The following is a 19,190-nucleotide window of genomic DNA, read 5'->3' as shown; positions in this document are numbered from 1 at the left end:
TTAAACCATTCCTGTTTTGGGGGTCATCTCATTGTTGCCCCTCTAGTGTACCTGTTGTTAATTTCATTAACACCAAAGCAGCTGAAACTGATTAATAACCCCCTCTGCTACTTAACTGACCAGATCAATAGCCCAGAAGTTTCACTGACTTAATGCTATACTCTGATTAAAAGTGTTCCTTTAATTAGACTAGCTATAAGTAAATGAACACCACAGTGTAGGAACGAGAAGCTTAGTAACTAACTAAAAAAAAAGTACCCATTTTGACCACATGAACTTAAAGATCAGGATTCATAAATTGCCTTTTTCTATAGGAGATAAAATCTTTATATATAATATGCTACCGTGGCTGTTCGTTTGTCTGTCCAGGATTTTAAATCACCTGTAGCTCGCAAACCGTTTGACCTATTAACTTGAAATTTGGTACACATACACTACTATCTGCTTTCGGGGTGATGATTCCTTTTTATTTTTATTCCTCTTTTTATTTTATTGTAGAATCAACTCTTGGCAGTGGCCAACAGGGTGGCCGTGTGGCACATGCGTACGGGCGCTGTTGTCATCCCTACCACCTTTGCCGTCACTTCCCGTACCTCTTCATATTTTAAATCATTCTTGAGTCAGATTGAAGACTTAAGTGCCAGCTTAAGTGAAAAATTAAAGAAAACGTACTAAGTAATTGCAACACAAACACTGACTTAACCAGTTTTAACATGAAAAGATGCCGACGAAAGAAGAGAAGAAGCGGGCTGCTAGGGTGGAGTAAAGAAGAGCTGCACACGAAGTAGCAAGCGCATCAACCTCTGAGGAAATGAATGCTAAACATAAAGAGAAAGAGTATGAAAACTATGAATGCTCAAATCAAGTGTATTCGTGCAGTGCGCTGTTACTGGTTATTTAAATAAACCACAGACATAGAATTCATATGTTATGTGCCTTTTCCTATAGGAAAGAAAAAGTTTAACTAAGTTATTGTACTTTTATATTTTGTGTTATTATTGTCTTTCGTTATATTTTGTTACATATCTATCTATCTATCTATCTATCTATACAGTATCTATATATATGAGAACTAACAAAAATCAAAAGAAAAGAAACATTTTAGAAGACTACTAGTGAAACACGCAGATCTGCAGTCCTCAATTAAAGTGCAATTAACACGTATGCACCATGTCTAGGGGGATTAATATATAGAGGCTCTTGATGCCAAGCATAAGGAACTGTTCATACTTAAGTTTTTTTTTTTTTAAATAGTTCTTTCGCTTCCTATAGAAGTTACAATGCATTTTATTACTTCTGGTGGTTCATACATAACAACCTGAACTTTTCTATTTTGGCAACAAATTCTTTTGTTTTCACCATTAAAAAATACAACTTCACAGTGATCACACAGCACTCTCCAAATAAACTTTAATATAAGGATGTAAGGATGTACTGTATGCTTGAATATGGTTAGAAGTTTTGATTATTTGACTTATTTGTTGGCATGCATTTCTCTCTTGTTCTTGTATATAAATATGATATCAGGTTTACCTGCTGGTCAGTTGGTCCATATTCCAGATTACTTCTGCTCTTCTTTCTGTCTTATGGTAGGTTCCACTTTGTTTTTCAATTAATTTGCCAGAAAGATATGACTACAGGTCCTTTTGTCATCATTTACGCATGTTTAATAAAGTTTGATCAATAAATACATTGTTTTCAAAAATAGGAAGTTTTTTCATAAGCACATGTTTTAGAAGAGAAAGTAAGGAGCCTTTATGGTTTTCTTTATTGCATAATCCGCTCCTGCAATTTGCTTGAAGGTAGCAGATATCACTGCTTTTTTTTTTCTTTACGCCATGCCACTTTGTTTTTCAATCACTTTGTCATAATAAACACATGACCACAGATCACTTTGCCGAGGTTTCCGTAACTGAAATTTTTTTGAAATTACAAAATGTATCTCAATCTCAATGCTCTCAATTAAGAACAAGTTCAACGTCCTAGTATCATGAGTATTGATATTGGACAGATAGACATGATCTTAGCATTTTATATATACAGTATATAGATTCACATACACAGCCAAAGCCAAGCATTTATAAAGATTAATAAGAACCTCCACCATAATGTATACTCTATTTTACCAAAGGAAACACAATGCAAATTCAAGTTACTAAAAATTACAAATTTATTTTTTATTAGGATCAAGAGCAACTTTATTCCACTAAGCACACCAATTTGCATAGATTGTCAAATTTAAAAAAATAAATAAAATAAATAAAAATAAACATCACAAGAGTGAAATTGCAGGATGGAGGTCATGATTTATACTTTACTGCCACACTTTGTCACTTCCCTCTGGAACTGCTGCCTCACAGTAAGGAGACCATGGTTCGCATCTCGGGTCCTCCCTGGATGGAGTTTGCATGTTCTCACTGTGTCTGTTTGGGTTTCCTCCCACACAACAAAGACATGCAGGTTAGATGAACTGGTGATTCTAAACTAGCTCTAGTGTGTGCTTGGGTGTTTGTGTGTTCGCCCACTGACGGACTTGCACCCTATCCAGGGTTTGTTCCTGCTTTGCACTCTGTGCTAGCTGGGATAGGCTCCAGTAGGCCCCCGCAACCCTGTTCAGGACTAGGTGGGTTAGATGATTGACTGACTGACAGTATGTTACAATCATATTGGCCTAATCATTTGCTAATAAGTTGGAAACGATAAAAAGACTAGATATTGCAAGGATGGACATTAATCAACATATGTATCACAATGAAATTTCCACTGCTTCTAATGTGTGGATTCTCCAAAAAGAAAACTTGTCTCAAAGCAAAGTAGGTAAAAACAAAGTCTGTAGATAGAACACTTAACACCTGCCTCTGAAAAGGATGCATTTCCCTAGTAATAGGCAACTAAACTTTTTACATTATACTAAACTTTTGGTGTGATCATAAATTTGTCAAAACAATCTTAATAACTGGACCATGTTCCACATTCTCATTTATCTACCCATTTCTTGAATCCATTACTTTTAGGTCAGGGTGGGTCACAGGCATTTGGGGCCTATTCTTGAAGGAATAGCCATAACATTAAAGGAACTTTGTACTGTTTATTTACAAGTTAAAGCAGTCTAATAAAGCTTAAAAAAATTCAAGCAATGAGGGAACTATCACCCTTTATTGTCCATCATTTGAATGCTAGCATACTACCAAATATGGATGCCACATTTTGTAATTAAATCAAAAGTAGCGGAAGCAAAACTGAAAAATTAGACTTAACACTAGAATCCCTGAAGCCTACGGAAAAAAACTTGTAATCCCGGGCCACCTTAAATTCCTTCACACCTCTCCATCAGCGTCTTTTGTTTTGCAAATGTGTTGATCAGCGCAAGCAGCCAGCTATCCCATTAACCCCACGACCCTCCGTCGCAAAAATCTCAGAGCTCAAGTCTCTTTATCTGGCAGTGAGGTGCCTGGAGTTATATATGGTACGAGCTGTATATACCCGGCGTTGCCCGGGGCAGAAGTAACCTAATCGGTCAAACACTTACATATATACCAAAGTAAACCTAATCGGTTAAACAGCTTCATATATACAGAAGCGAACCTAATTGGTCAAACAGTTATGAATGTCCAGAATGATTTTACAAACATTATGCGTGTTAACAATCATTAAAAAGAAAAGATTGAGGAACTGTTCTTCTATATGTGATGAAGCCACTAATAAGACAGATTTTTTTCAGGACCCAGCTGTTTCATAACTAAACTACTGCCACCCCAAAGTAATGCCTAATAGTGGTTTTTGGGGTAGCTGTGGAATAAAAAGGGTGTTTTTTAGTCAGTAAGAATCTGACAGTACCCTTCAGTACGGGCTGAAGGGTGCCTATGTAAGGTTTTACATCCTTCCCGTATGGAAAAAAAAACATACTAAACTTTTTTTTCATCATTACAGATAATCTCAGTCAAATCGAAGTACGCATTCTCAATTTATTTTTATCTAATTTTTACTTTTTCACAAAGCCATCCCATGCCAATTTGTATGAATAAACTTTTGCTAGAGAGTTACCAAAAGTTTATTCATGCACATATTTTAATACGGATAATCTATCTCTAATCAAGGTTCTCATTTTCATTCTAATTTAAAATAATAATAGATACTCATTTTTTTCTTCTGTTTTAGAAAAACCAATCTATGCCACCTACGTCTTCGTCAAGTCAGCTTCATCCAGCTTCATCACATATAGAAGAAGAGTTCCTCAATCTTTTCTTTTTAATGATTGTTAACACGCATAATCTTTGTAAAATTATTCTGCACATGCATAACTGTTTGACCAATTAGGTTCGCTTCTGTATATATGAAGCTGTTTCATCGATTAGGTTTGCTTTTGTATTTATGTAACTGTTTGACCAATTAGGTTTGCTTATGTATATAGATTAGCTGTTTGTCCGATTAGGTTCGCTTCTGTATATATGAAGCTGTTTAACCGATTAGGTTTACTTTGGTATATATGTAAGTGTTTGACCGATTAGGTTACTTCTGCCCCGGGCAACGCCGGGTATATACAGCTCGTATATATATATATATACAGTAATCCCTCCTCCATCGCGGGGGTTGCGTTCCAGAGCCACCCGCGAAATAAGAAAATCCGCGAAGTAGAAACCATATGTTTATATGGTTATTTTTATATTGTCATGCTTGGGTCACAGATTTGCGCAGAAACACAGGAGGTTGTAGAGAGACAGGAACGTTATTCAAACATTGCAAACAAACATTTGTCTCTTTTTCAAAAGTTTAAACTGTGCTCCATGACAAGACAGAGATGACAGTTCAGTCTCACAATTAAAAGAATGCAAACATATCTTCCTCTTCAAAGGAGCAAATAAATCAATAGGGCTGTTTGCTTTTAAGTATGCGAAGCACCGCGGCACAAAGCTGTTGAAGGCGGCAGCTCACACCCCCTCCGTCAGGAGCAGGAAGAGACAGAGAGAGAGGAGACAGATAAAAAAATCAATACGTGCCCTTTGAGCTTTTAAGTATGCGAAGCAGCGTGCAGCATACTTAAAAGCTGCACACAGAAGGTAGCAACGTGAAGATAATCTTTCAGCATTTTTAGACGAGCGTCCGTATCGTCTAGGTGTGTGAACAGCCCCCCTGCTTACATCCCCTACGTCAGGATCACAGATAGCGCAAGAGAGAGAGAAAGAAAAGTAAGTTGGGTAGCTTCTCAGCCATCTGCCAATAGCGTCCCTTGTATGAAATCAACTGGGCAAACCAACTGAGGAAGCATGTACCAGAAATTAAAAGACCCATTGTCCTCAAAAACCCGCGAAGCAGCGAAAAATCCGCGATATATATTTAAATATGCTTACATATAAAATCCGCGATGGAGTGAAGCCGCGAAGGGCGAAGCGCGATATAGCGAGGGATTACTGTACATATACACACATACATGCAGTTTTAATAACACAGAAATCAATATAAACATTAACATCATTATCATATGAGAATATGAAGTAATATATAAGAAGCACATTTCATATAAATATAAATTATTAAACAGTAAAATCTTCTTCTGTAATTTGCTACCGTGGCAATTTGTGTGTCTGTCCAGGATTTTAAATGACCTGTAGCTCGCAAACCGTTGCACCTATACACTTGAAATGTGGTACACATATAGTACGTCACGTCTACTATCCGCTTTATGGGTGATGATTGTTTTAGTCTTTTTATCTTTATTTTATTTTATTGTACAATCAAGTCCTATCTGCGCACAGCAGGGCAGCCGTGGGCGGATGCGTATGGTGTATTCACTCCATGTTATCGTGCATTGCGCTGTCAGTGGTATTTTGATAAAAGAATTTGAACAACATATAAGAAGCGTATAAATTATTAAACAGTAAAACATTAACATTTAAGAAGTAAAGTTACATTAAGTACTACTGCTGTGCCTTCGGGTATACCTCATTTTTTGTTTGCCCATTACATGCTTAAATGTATACATTTTTTGGTGCACCTACCCGAGAACACGCGACATATAACCGAGCGTGGGAGAAGCATGGATTTTAAACACGCGTTGAGTTGATGTGCTGGTCTCCCTCGTGAAATAACTGGTAATGTTTGACTAAAATCTACAGCGAGTAAAACGACATTAGCTCCTATTTTTTTTTTTACGATCTCTGAGATGTTGCTTTTTTCGGTTCAAGGCTTCATAAGCTCTTTTATGTTGTATGGTGTACTTATCCCAAACCATCATCTTTGAATGTTGCAAGACTTTCGCCTTGTATGTAGATCGGGGTAATTACATTCATTGCATTCCTAGTCTGAATCACAATGTGATTGTATGGGTGGTTACTTGGCACTGTAGGGTTGCCACCCGTCCTTTAAAATACGGAATCGTGCCGCGTTTGAGAATGAAATTGCGCGTCCCGTTTTGAATCAATACTGGACGGGATTTATCCCGTATTTTTTTTATAAAGCAGCGTCTCATGCAAATCATCCCACACGCATTTTATGAAGATGCCTCCTTTCCTACTTTTGATTGGGTAATACTTGATGTCATCGTTAGTTTGATTGGTGTTTTTAACTGTCCAGTGAGTAGGGCGTGTCTTTCAACCGTAAGCAGATTTTTTGCAGTGGTATCACTGACCTCGACGACGGCGACGTTATACGTCAAAAATAAATTACGATAAATGACGATTTTAGCGATACTTTATTACGATGGCGGCTACATAGACACGATCAAATAAAAACAAAAAAATCAAATAATCATTCTACATTTTCAAAACGTCGAAAAAACGACGGAATGAAAAAAAGGCCCACCCGACGACCCACCCATTCCATTTTTATATATATAGATATGTTTTGTTTTTCAATCTTGCCTGTACTCCGTGTTATGGTGCATCATACTGAAAATGCAGTACAGGCAAGATCGAAATAAAAAACATGTTCAAATGACAACTCATGTTCAAATGGCATAGTGTTTTCACGAGAGAGGCAGAGATATATTCAATGTCATTCAAGTGTTTACTAGAATATAAAATAAACACTTTCGCAAAGGTATAATGAAACAAGTGTCATTTTATTCAAGAATAAAACTGAATAACAAAAAATTCAAGTGACAACAAGATGCCAAGACATGATTCACCAGCGTTTGTGTATCTGCTTATATCCCTTCAGCGATTATCTTTCACAGGGAGCAAAATTTTACACCGGCTGTTACAGACTGAAATGAAAATCTTCTTCTTTTTGGGCACATATATCGTCAGCATGGCACTGCCAGATCTAAACACTACCATGGCGAAGTGCCCACATACTAAAGTGACTTTAGCTGCAGGTGGAAGTCCAATTTTACTTATGACACCAAGCAGAGATTTGTCACAGAGCAGCAATCTATTAGCCAGCGAAATCGCTGTGAAGAAGCTGTCTGTTGTTACGGTTCTGCCTTTGTCCAGAACCGGCTCCACAAGCTGTATGACCACAGACTCAGAAAGTCTTTGCCCTGGGTTATAACTCAAAACACAGTTCTCAACAAAACATTGCCAGATGTCCGAGATTGCAGCAAATCTGTCATTTTCACACGTTATGCACGGGTGTCTTTGTTGTCAAAGAGCAAATGCCACATGGTAGTCTGATAGCAGTCATGGGACATTGTATCTTTGATTGCCAGTACAACAAACAGTTCTGAGCAGGCATCAAGCACAGTACCAACTATGGTCATCGCTGCTCTTATGAAAAGAATGGAGACAAATGCAATCAACTCAGAGAGGGAGAGGCAAGTTCATTGTAGCACATGAACATCAGTGACAGAATACATTTTACAAGTAGTCAAAATTTACACCTGGTGTTACAGACTCAAATCAAATGTACGTTTTTATTATATTATTATTACTACAATTATTATTATTATTCTATAATAATATCAGCTCACTACTCAAAACGTGCAGCCTCTGGCCTCGAACCCGGAACCTTTGGGTTATAATGCAGCAGTTCGTACCTCTACACCATTCAAGAATACATATCAGCTTCCTGTAATCTATCTATCTATCTGTAAATTGACATTTAAGCTTAGGTTTTTAACTCACTGACAGCAACATGTAAATCGAATAATTTTTTTTTCCTTGGTTATATTCTTGAATAAAAGTGTGCATGTTTATTTGATATTTGGACTAAAGTCTTCACACATTATACACTTCACATCATTATTAGTATAACAAGGAAAAAGTTTCTGCTTTAGGTATGTGCTAAGCATTTCTTGCCATCCTACACTTATACTGATCATTGAAGACACGGGACACACATGAAATGTATTCCAAATAACGATATATTGTTTACCCCCTATAACTCCAAACACATAACTTCCAGATAAAGGGACTTGAGCTCTGATAATTTTGTGACGGAGGGTCGGTGGCGAGGATGGGATAGCAGGCTGCTTACAGAGAGGTTTGAAGGAATTAAGGTGGCCCGGGATTACGAGATTTTTAGTAGGCTTCAGGGATTCTAGTGTTAAGCAGAAGCAGAGTTCCTGAAGACATAGTGAAATAAAAGTACATTTTAGCTACTTAAAAAAAATATATATATTTTAACCAAATTTGTATGTATTAAATTTTACATGTTGAGTGTCTGGGTTGAACTGAAAAGCAAAAGCACATTATAGTTATCCAGCAACATAACAGTTTTAATTTAGTTACTCTTGAGAAAAAGGTAAAAATACTCCCACCCAATATATGGAAGCAGAGAAGCCCTACCTGCAACCAGTGAGACCATGGTACCTTGTATGGTGCACAATTACTTCCAGAGTCTGCTAAAGGGTTTCCCTAACAACAGTAAGTATTTCCACAGGTGATCAACAAGTTAACCTCAAGGCAGAGTCAGTGAGTCTTAAGTAGAAAAATTAGTTTACTAGCTGAGTAAGAGCAGTGACAAGGGAGTTTTCTGTACTGTGTATTTTTCAGGCACAAGAACTGGAATAGACATCCTACAAGACAAAAAGGGTATTTTTTGCTATTTTGTTGAGACTTTGTGTCAACATTAATAATGTCTTCCTGGATGTTGCATAATCGTCTGCCACTGATACAGTTAAAAATTAATGCCCCACACAAGACTGAGATCTGAAACAAAACTAACAAGCAGTTGTGGGAAAAATTAAACAGAGTTAAGCTACAATATATAGAAACATAAGGCTGAGTGGCAGAATGTAAGGCTGTTTACATTTAAGTGGTGAGGGCATAAAAGAAAACTATAGATTTGGAAACATAATATAAGAACGATTGTCTGTTAATCTACATACAGTTATCATAACATGAGTTCCACTTACACGAAAAGGACCTATGCTCTCTTATCAGATATTTTGTATGTTTAACTATATAACAGGTGCAAAATGTGGGCACAATTTTGAATTTTAGGTTATATGTTTTTAGAAAAAGGGTCATATTCATGGAACCAAACTACGTACTGCACATGAGACAAACTTTCACTTGTTTAATAAGAAAACAAAAATGAAAATATATATGTTTAAACCAGGCAGACAGGCACTATATGTCTAAAGTTCCCACTATGCTTCTCTGAATACTTTCAAATGTGAACATTGTACACACTTTGTTGTATAAAACAATCTGGTCTTTGTTCACAGTGATAAAGGTGGTATTGTCTTCAGTAGCCATTGCTTGTTTGATGTTGGAATTTGCTTAGCACATGGGACACAATACAAGGTAATGTGTGCATAACCAGTAGAATCTACAGTATGTAGAGTATACTGTATAAAGTTGTATAAGTTTCATATTTGCTCAAAGTGACTTTAAAATCATAAATGGCTAGTATAATCTGAATATGCAACTTTAACAATGGCAACACTGGCAGCTTAAGCAATCTACTGAGGGCTGGAGTGGGTTGAAAGCAAGGACTGAACTGGCAACCCTTTAATTTAAGAAATTCTCTCTGTCTTTAATATGTTTCTAGTGTGCAACAGCCCTCCATGTGTTTGCGTTCTTTACCTGCTTTGACAGTAGACTGTTAAGAAAAGTATTTTTCAATAATTCAGTATTTTAACTAGATAGGATTCATAAAATAATACTGGAAGCACCACCCTTCATAACTTTAGATATAAAAAACATAATGAGAAAATATACAGCTGCATTGGGTTGCTTGATCTAAAAATAAGACCCACAGTCTGAATAAACACATACACTGTCAGTTTCATTAATGCAGTTTCTGGATATATTTGGGATTTTTTTTTTTTTTTTTTTTAAAACAAAACTACTTGCAAGATTTTTTATATATTAAGCTTTACTTGCATAAAGGTGACTTACATGAGAAGCAAGGTGTTCAAACATTGCCCTTTCTGGTCCCAGTCCAAACTTGCTAGGCAGGGGGTTTCTTTCTAGTCTGAAAAGACAATGTATATCCTTCAGAGTCAATTTTTGTAAACTTTGATATTTTTAGCTTTTCAGGTGGTAGAAGAATGTAGTTATTAAAGGGGGATCTGAGAACACCTAAATGGAAAAACTGGTTAAATATTTAGAGTAAGGAGCTTCTAATAATGGTCTGCAAAGACAAAAAAAAGTTCCTTTAAAAAATAAGGGAACATGAAGAATCTCAAAATCTTTTTCCACTCCGGTTAATTAACATGACATATTTTGCTTGTGTAAAAAAGCTTAACAAATAATTTATTGTGAAATTACCATAATAGTAATGGTTTAGTGACATTTATAGATTAAAACAATGAGGATTTCTCAAACTGAAATGTAGGGGCTTGTTAACTTTAGAACATCAATTACTTTAAAAAAAAGAAAAAGAAAAAAAGAATGGGAACAACATGAAAACGAATTGTTAAAAACGTCTAAATGATATAAACAATGTAAATAACACATTTCAAGTGCTTCCTTTTTTCTTCACAGCTATGTAAATAAACAAACATAAATAATGAATTGCAACACTGATTGTTCACCACATGAGTATAATTAAATTTAAATAATAAAAAATAACTGTAAAATGAGTAACATTTATGCCCTTAAACAAGTGGAGTGCACAGTTTATTAGCTGTCACTAAACTGAGGAGCATGTATAGCCGCCTTGTGCATTTGAGCCATGTAATGCTGTAAAAGTACCTTTTTAGTTGTCTTCATATATAATGCAAGAAGCACGTATTGCGACAGCCTATGTCTGCCTTTCTGTCTGCATGAAATAACTCTGCCTCCAGTGGATCAATTTTGTTGAAATGTGGCACACACAATCTTTGAGAAAATTTGTCAAGGCATTTAAATTTTCATTAACATATCTCAAACAGATTATGATGTACGCAGTTTTGAAATATCTAAATCTTCAATTGAAAAGCATTAGCAAATCTACAAACTCGTCTATCTTGAGAGAAATGTTCTGTGCAACTTCAACTAGAAATTTGGTAACTGTTTCAATTTGACCTTGATAGTGGTTACACCATCTTGTATATTTTACTTATTTTCCTTTTTTTCATCTCTGATAGCAGCTTCTGACGGCAAACAGATCCCCAATAAAAGTTAATGAAACACCAGAAGACTCAGTGTGCAGGTATGAACTCGCTGTCACTGGCTGTTTGCACCTCTGTATCAGCAAGATGTTTCTGCTGTATGAAGTCATCCCAGCAGCAGGAGTACACACAGAAGACAACTAGTGCACAAGTATTTCACTCCTCATAATGTTTTATGTCATAACAGGTAAATTAATTGAACTGTAAAAGTATAAAATGCAAGCAAGGAAAACAAAAGGTTATCTAGATATTTTTGTGATGAAAGGATCAAAGAAGAAGGAACAGTAAACCTGGATCTGAAAATTGGAATTTTCTGAGTACATAATCATTATAAATGTCATCAGGCATCCTAATGCCCAGACAAGCCCATGACCAAAAGAGATTGGCCTGCTACCAATACAAAGGGCAGGATTCTGGAAGATGGTATGACTGCCAAGCTGTTTTATCCCTTTTTGCCAAATCTGCAGAGAATATAAGACTAAAGGAGGCATGCCTTTAACTTCAGGGCAGAACAGAGAGATCTACGGGACACTGTGATGGATTCAATAGGAAATAAGGATGGTAGATTTGTGGGAGTATTTAATCAGCTCCATATTGGTTGAAGGGTACATGTCTAGTGATATAACTCTAGGTCTGGCAAAGACACCATACCCTCAAACTTAACTACAATGAAAGTGAAAACACTTAATTGAAGGTCTCTTACCATTCTATAGAAAGGCAAATAAAAAGAGATCTAAATTCTGACCTGTGTTTTACAGGGGGAGGCAGAGAGAGCATAGCACTAACAAAGTTGAAGTAAGGGAATATATTCATTTTAATAATAAAGAATCTGGAACGAAAAGACAGTGAAGAAAGGAATTCCTTAACACTTTTAAAAATATGACTATAGTAAAACACTATAAAGTCCTGCAGAAACAGAGAAATTTCAATGCCCAAACATTTCAGTGAGTTAGCCAAAGGAAATAGAGTTCAGCATCTGCATGTAAGATGGTGCTAAGTTGACTTCTGGAAGCAATCCATCAGACCCCTGCAATTTTGCAGAATTCAAAGAATACAGATCTGATAATGTATTGTAATTGGGTAATCCAGTGCAGCTAAAAGCATGAGAAATGTCAGTTTATCTAAAAGTTAATTCATTTCTGAAGAAGACTTGGAGCTTTGAGTAAAAAATTCAGGGTAAAACTCCACAAAATGATTATTTATATTGTGGACCACCAGGGTGCATATAGCCACCCTAACCCGACACAGACAGGCAGACACAAGTTCCAATCCAGTACACATGTTTATTTACAGCTGGGGAGTGCTTTTCTCTGCTCCTCACACCACAGTATAAAAAGCACACCAAAGCCCAGTCCTTTTCTTCTCTTTTTCTCTATTCACCACCTCCACTCCTCTCCCGGTAAGCTTTGTCCACCTCCTCCGAAGTCTGGCTTCCTGAATGAAGTGAGGCGGCTCCTTTTATAATGAACCTGGGAGCGTTCCAGGTGGCTTATGAATCGGACATGGAATCACTCTCGGGTGTGGTAAGAGACCAGTGAAGGGGTTCTGCAGCTCCTCCTGGCTGCCCCTATGGAACCCAACAAGGCTGTACCAAACTCCAACTCCCAGCATATCCTGTGGGAATCCATGGTGCCACAGCCGCCTGGGAGATCTGGCCTCTAGCGTCCCGGGGAAGGTATTGCCTTGATGATGCTCTCTATCCCAGTCCTTCCATACAGTTGGTGTTCTGGCCAGGTAATGGCCGTGGCCACCCATCACAATATCTAGGAGGTTGTTAGTTAAGGTTCTCAATTGATTTTAATAGAGGAAATAAGTGTACAAGCTTCAGATTTCCATAATCTCAGTTCCAATCCTAATGCAAATAACTTGCTAGTCTTAGCTCCAGAGACATAACATCGAACCCTAGGGCGGAAATTCTCAAATTTAGCTTTCTCCTACAGTAAAGAGTTTAATTCAGAGCATGTACTTGAAATCAAAAGCTTATACTCCTGATTCACCACACGAGGGCAAGCTTCCTCCAAAGATGTGAGATGAGACTCAAGATCAATGATTTTTTGCCAGCAAGTGTAAGCAAAATTACTAGCATATCCAATCTTGAGGTCACAAATAAACCCTTTTACAGTCATCCACACATATGATGGGTCATCAACAGAGCCAGAGTTAATATTAACGAAATCTTCAAGATTTGAGGCAAGCGAATCACAAAATTCTTTCTTGTGCAGCAAAGACATGTTGAACCTCCAACGAGCTGCTTGACATAATGAAACTGGAAGGTAATTTTTCCACCATCGTCCAGCAGTGATCTGACAGACTGGCTGACACGTTAACAGAAAGGGAAATAACATATTTAAAAATAAAAATATAATCTAGCCTCAAGTAAGAATTGTGTCTGATGGAAAAAAACATTTTAACAGGGGGATTTAACAATGAAAGGAATCAGACAAGTTCAAATCTGAGGCAAATTTACACAGCAAGCCAGTTGAGTGAGGTATGCACTGAGAAATAGATGGTGGCACTTTATCTAGCAGAGTATTCATAAAAGTGTTTGCATCCATACCAACAATTGTATCAAAACCCTTCAGATTCAGGATTTCACCAGTTATATACTTGAGGAATACACACTTGTACGATGTCACTGAATAAATGCAATGCAAGACTATTTTCCTAATAACCTAAGTCAATCAGCAAGTAGCGGAATCTGCCAGTATCATCTGAACCTGCACCGAGATTTTTTAGCTTCTAGTTGGCCCGAGAACAATAACCACACCACACTTTTTAGTGCTAGTTGATGCAGAGGCTGCCAAAAAGTATTATTTGTTAGAAAATCTGGACACATCTTTGGCCAATAGCTTGGCTGCCAGAAGAAATGCCAAATCCACTCTCTTTCTCCATAAATAATCAAGAACACCAACACACTTAGCACTTGAACCAAGTCCTTGGACATTTCAAGTGGCAACAGAAAAATTAGCCATGATCAAAGGAAAGAAGAACTAAGAGATGTAGTGGAGGCAAAATAATAAAATAAGAAGTGCTAGAGCTTCCCTGCATCCACATAGCATGTGTCCACCAGAAATACAAGTGCAACAAGCAATCTTAGGGCTCCCTCCCCAAAACAATCCCCTACCCATCCATCTCTTGAACCCCATCTTGGGTTGCCAGATGTGCAGTTCTTATGGCAAATTGGACTATCTTTGAAAGTGTTATTGGGAAGCTGTGCAGGTTTTTGTGCTATTTTAAAGGTTACGTGCAGCTGCCCAAATGTCAAAACTGCAAGTGGAACAACAGCCGCTGCCCAACCAAAAACAGATGTCAAAAGTGGTAAAATTTTAAGGGGGAAAGATGTCATCAGTGGCAAAACTCTGCCCAATTGTCAACATCTGGTCCACAGCGCCATTAGGTTGGTTTACAGCTGTCATTGACCTAGTAATACTTCTAGGACCTGGCACGCCTCTCCACACCTTCCACGTTGCCTGTGTGCAGACAACAATCACAACGAAACTGAACAACTTATTTATAAACCCTCACAGGCATGTAGCTCACCCACTGCACATTCCAGTTCTGCAGCACCTGACTTTAGGCAGCTGATCTATCAGTAAAGGCAGAGTCAGAAATAGACCACCTACAATTTCCCATTGCAAAGAAACAGAACGTTCATCCCCAGTATGATTTAGTACAATCATATAAAGCAAGTCAACAGTAAAGCTTCTGTGCCTGCACAAAAAACAAAACTGTCTCAAGTAGCTTGGCAGAGAAAATGAAACTTATGAAATGAAAGAAAAAAAAGAGATAAATAGCAGCCATTAAAAAGGAAAAATGTCTGCAACTTGAAAAGTTGTTGATGACTACCAAAGCACGCTTCAGGTTGTCAAAGATTATGTATTCCGAGGCATGAGAAGTCTTGAGACAGGCCGGGTACAGAAAGAAAGGATGCAAGCCAAGTCCTTGAGCACACTTTATGACTCGACTCCTTCAGAATAATCTGCCAGTTATTCTAGTTGAGGAGCTTTAATATTAATGGCAGCAGGCGGGATGAATTTTGATTAGCCATAGAGAGGTGTATATATCCTGTGATATCTGTCCCCAACAGGTGAAAAATTACCAAAAGCTGGAAACAGAACTGGCCAGGGATTATTTAGAAATTCAATATGTCTTTCCACTTCCACCATTCTCTTTGATTTCCAGGATGCAGATGATGTTTCTGTGCTTTCTGTCTTCCAATTCAATGAGTGAGGTTAGTACTTAATGCCGATACCCGACTGTCCTGCAAAGTGATCTGCTTATTATGGTCATTGGTTTGTTTCCAAGCTGCTTTTTAAACTCCAAAGAAATCTTCTTTTGCTCAATTTTAATTTCTTGGTTGTCGTCTCACAGCATTCCCAGCTCATCCTGGAAGCTTTGCTGTAGGGATTCCCCTGTGGCGGAGAGTTGGTTGACCACAACTCAGATTATTAAAGACAGCTTCCCTATTGGAACCATCAATGTGTTCACATTCTGTACACAGATTTCTTCAGGGGGCTGAAGACCTCTGAGTGAGACCTTCTCAATCCATATGCCAACTAATTATTCCAAAAGAATATGTAAAAAGTTTATATTAGAGAAATTTGAGTATAGCCAAAGAACTGCCTTAATTCAAGCCCATCTGCCACAAGGGTAAAGTGGTCTCCAGTTATCTAGATATGAATGAAGTACCCTATGGCATGTAAGTCATTATGCGCAAAGTAAATAAACATTTACTTAATATTAGCCTGACACTAAACCATCCTCACAACTCCATTATATGCAGTGTATAATCATTATTTCACTGATGCTATAATTTACTTGTGTGACCAGACGTCCTGGTGACAGGGATAGCCCTGATTTCAGGCTATGCATCCTAATAAATAAGTGAAGAATATCAAAATGTCTCGGTTTTAGCATGTTGCCCATCTAATTAAGTTTTTCAGTGCCGCAAACAGTGCTTTACCAAAACAAACATTGTCACAATATATTTACACCAAGAGGGAACTCAGTTTGAATGACAACTTGCACTAAATTTGAATAGCATCGCAAGGACAAACAAGAAGCACACAAAAACAGAGCACTGGCATTTATGTGTTTAAACTTCAATTACTGTGTGGTATCATATTTGTTGAAATATTTGTTTCATATTTTGAAACTATGTTTCCCTCTCTGATGATGAAGAGATAACACAAGCATTAAACAAAAGAGGATGGGGTTTTATACGTGGACATAAATGCTACAGTTTGTGACTTTGAAAATTGTGGAGAATTTTATGAAATTCCTGGAGGTCTGCAGTCGCGCAGGTTTTCATTCCAACTTGGTATTTAATTTTATGGTTTGATTATGCTTTCATTCTTCCAAGACAAGGAATTATCATATTGTAGATTTTTCATATTCTGAAAACATTATTCATATGTTTTGTGGTCTGGAACAGATTTTTAACTTTTAGTCCTTTCTCATTTATTAAAATTTTTTTTATTAACACACATACTTAATGATGCATCTACATAGGTTTAAATGGAAGCACAATAGCTGGAGAGTTGGTGGTTCCTTTGTCATTTGCAGCTTATGTTTAATAGATGGCTGGTTAAAAAACAGTCAACAACTAAAATCTTAGTGCTGCAGTTTAAATTAAAATAAGCAATTAAGGTTTCTGAATTGTAAGAAACAGGTTAACTAGTCCCAAAAAACACATTTTGCTTTAGTTGTAAAAACATGTGTTCTAATTAAAAATTTGTTAAAAGCAAAAATATGCAACCACATTGAACTTTCAGAACCACAGATGAGTATCCCTGCCTTACAATTTATCATCAGAGTGCCATATTCACCTGATATCAATAATGGGCACTAATTGTAATAAAGATTGTCTGATACTTCTGTTATTCCCTAATATTTGTCATAACTGAATAGCTTTGCAAGTCCCATTTCATGAAAATTACTATTGCAAGACATACTCAAGCAAATAAGGAATTAATTACAAAAGTTTTTATTTTTTTGTTTTTATTTACTTAGGTTATGTTAATTGGCAATTGCAAATTGCCATCATAAATGAATATGGTGTGTGTGTGTGAGTAACAGTGGTCCCTGTGACAGAATGATGTCCTGCCCAGGCCTGTCTTCAGCCTTTTGCCCAGTTCTACTGGGATGGCCTCTGGACCCCACAGCCCTGAAATGGATTTAGAAGATTCTAGAATCTACCTACTGTCTATTTAGGGCCACAGTGCCTGTACTACTCTCAAACATACCTGAATGTTATGCCATGCATACGTTTTCTAACTTTTTTCAACTTGGGCAATGCTGTGGCTTCTTACAACACACAGTGAAGAAATAAGCATTGGGCTCACTTAATTTGTGAAACTATATGTTCCATCTTAAGCAGACACTTTGAATTATGCTCACAGTATATGTGGTGACTCACAAAAATCAGCTCGCTGATTGATGACTAATTAACAGCTTTAGTAAAAAACATAAGGGCTCTTCTCAAAAGGTAGGTTACACAATGTATTAACATCTTAACTTTTTATTCTCAGATTTAATGTAGGTTGCTTATTATGCCTTTTGACTTTAACTTCAGTTGAATAAAAAGAAAATGATATATCATACTATATTGTTAAGTGAACCACAACAATGTAAATATTTTTCAAAAATTATATATACCGTATATATATAGTATGTTGCTCAAAAATTAAAGGAACACTTTTTAATCAGAGTATAGCATCAAATCAGTGAAACTTCGGGGATATTAATCTGGTCAGTTAAGTAGCAGAGGGGGTTGTTAATCAGTTTCAGCTGCTTTGGTGTTAATGAAAATAACAACAGGTGCACTAGAGGGGCAACAATGAGACAACCCCGAAACAGGAATGGTTTAACAGATGGAGGCCACTGACATTTTTCCCTCCTCATCTTTTCTAACGTTTTTTTCACTAGTTTTGCATTTGGCTATGGTCAGTGTCACTACTGGTAGCATGAGGCGATACCTGGACCCAACAGAGGTTGCACAGGTAGTAATCCTTCTCCGGGATGGCACATCAATATGTGTCATTGCCAGAAGTTTTGCTTTGTCTCCCAGCACAGTCTCAAGGGCATGGAGGAGATTCCAGGAGACAGGCAGTTACTCTAGGAGAGCTGGACAGGGCCATAGAAGGTCCTTAACCCATCAGCAGGACTGGTATCTGCTCCTTTGGACAAGGAGGAACAGGATGAGCACTGCCGGAGCCCTACAAAATGACCTCCAGCAAACCACTAGTGTGAATGTCTCTGACCAAACAATCAGAAACAGACTTTATGAGGGTGGCCTGAGGGCCCAAGATCCTCTAGTGGGCCCTGTGCTCACTGCCCTGCACCATGGAGCGCGATCAGTATTTGCCATAGAATACTAGAATTGCCAGATCCATCACTGGCGCCCTGTGCTTTTCACAGATGAGAGCTGCTTCACCTTGAGCACATGTGACAGACATGAAAAGGTCTGGAGAAGCCGTGGAGAATGTTATGCTGCCTGTAATATTGTTCCACATGACCGGTTTGGTGGTGGGTCAGTGATGGTCTGGGGAGGCATATCCATGGTGGGACCCACAGACCTCTACAGGCTAGAAAACGGCACCTTGACTGCCATTAGCTATCGGAATGAAATCCTTGGACCCACTGTCAGACCCTATGCTGATGCAGTGGGTCCTGGATTCCTCCTGGTGCACGAAAAGGCCCAGCCTCATGT

The 19,190-nt window shown here is 37.6% G+C and overlaps 1 protein-coding gene across 2 annotated transcripts in view; it reads right to left on the bottom strand.

The window, feature by feature from the left end:
• Window positions 1–19,190, bottom strand: part of LOC114648241 (N-fatty-acyl-amino acid synthase/hydrolase PM20D1.2-like) — a 78,197-nt gene that overhangs the window by 23,307 nt on the left and 35,700 nt on the right. For both annotated transcript variants that reach the window (XM_051924613.1, XM_051924612.1), the window contains exon 7: window positions 10,284–10,359. In XM_051924613.1, the coding sequence (XP_051780573.1) occupies window positions 10,284–10,359 (76 nt within the window). The remainder of the gene's footprint in view (window positions 1–10,283; window positions 10,360–19,190) is intronic.

This window comes from Erpetoichthys calabaricus, chromosome 3 (assembly GCF_900747795.2).
Source record: "Erpetoichthys calabaricus chromosome 3, fErpCal1.3, whole genome shotgun sequence".
NCBI classification, from domain to species: Eukaryota; Metazoa; Chordata; class Cladistia; order Polypteriformes; family Polypteridae; genus Erpetoichthys; species Erpetoichthys calabaricus.
This window is presented reverse-complemented; position numbering and strand designations above follow the sequence as displayed.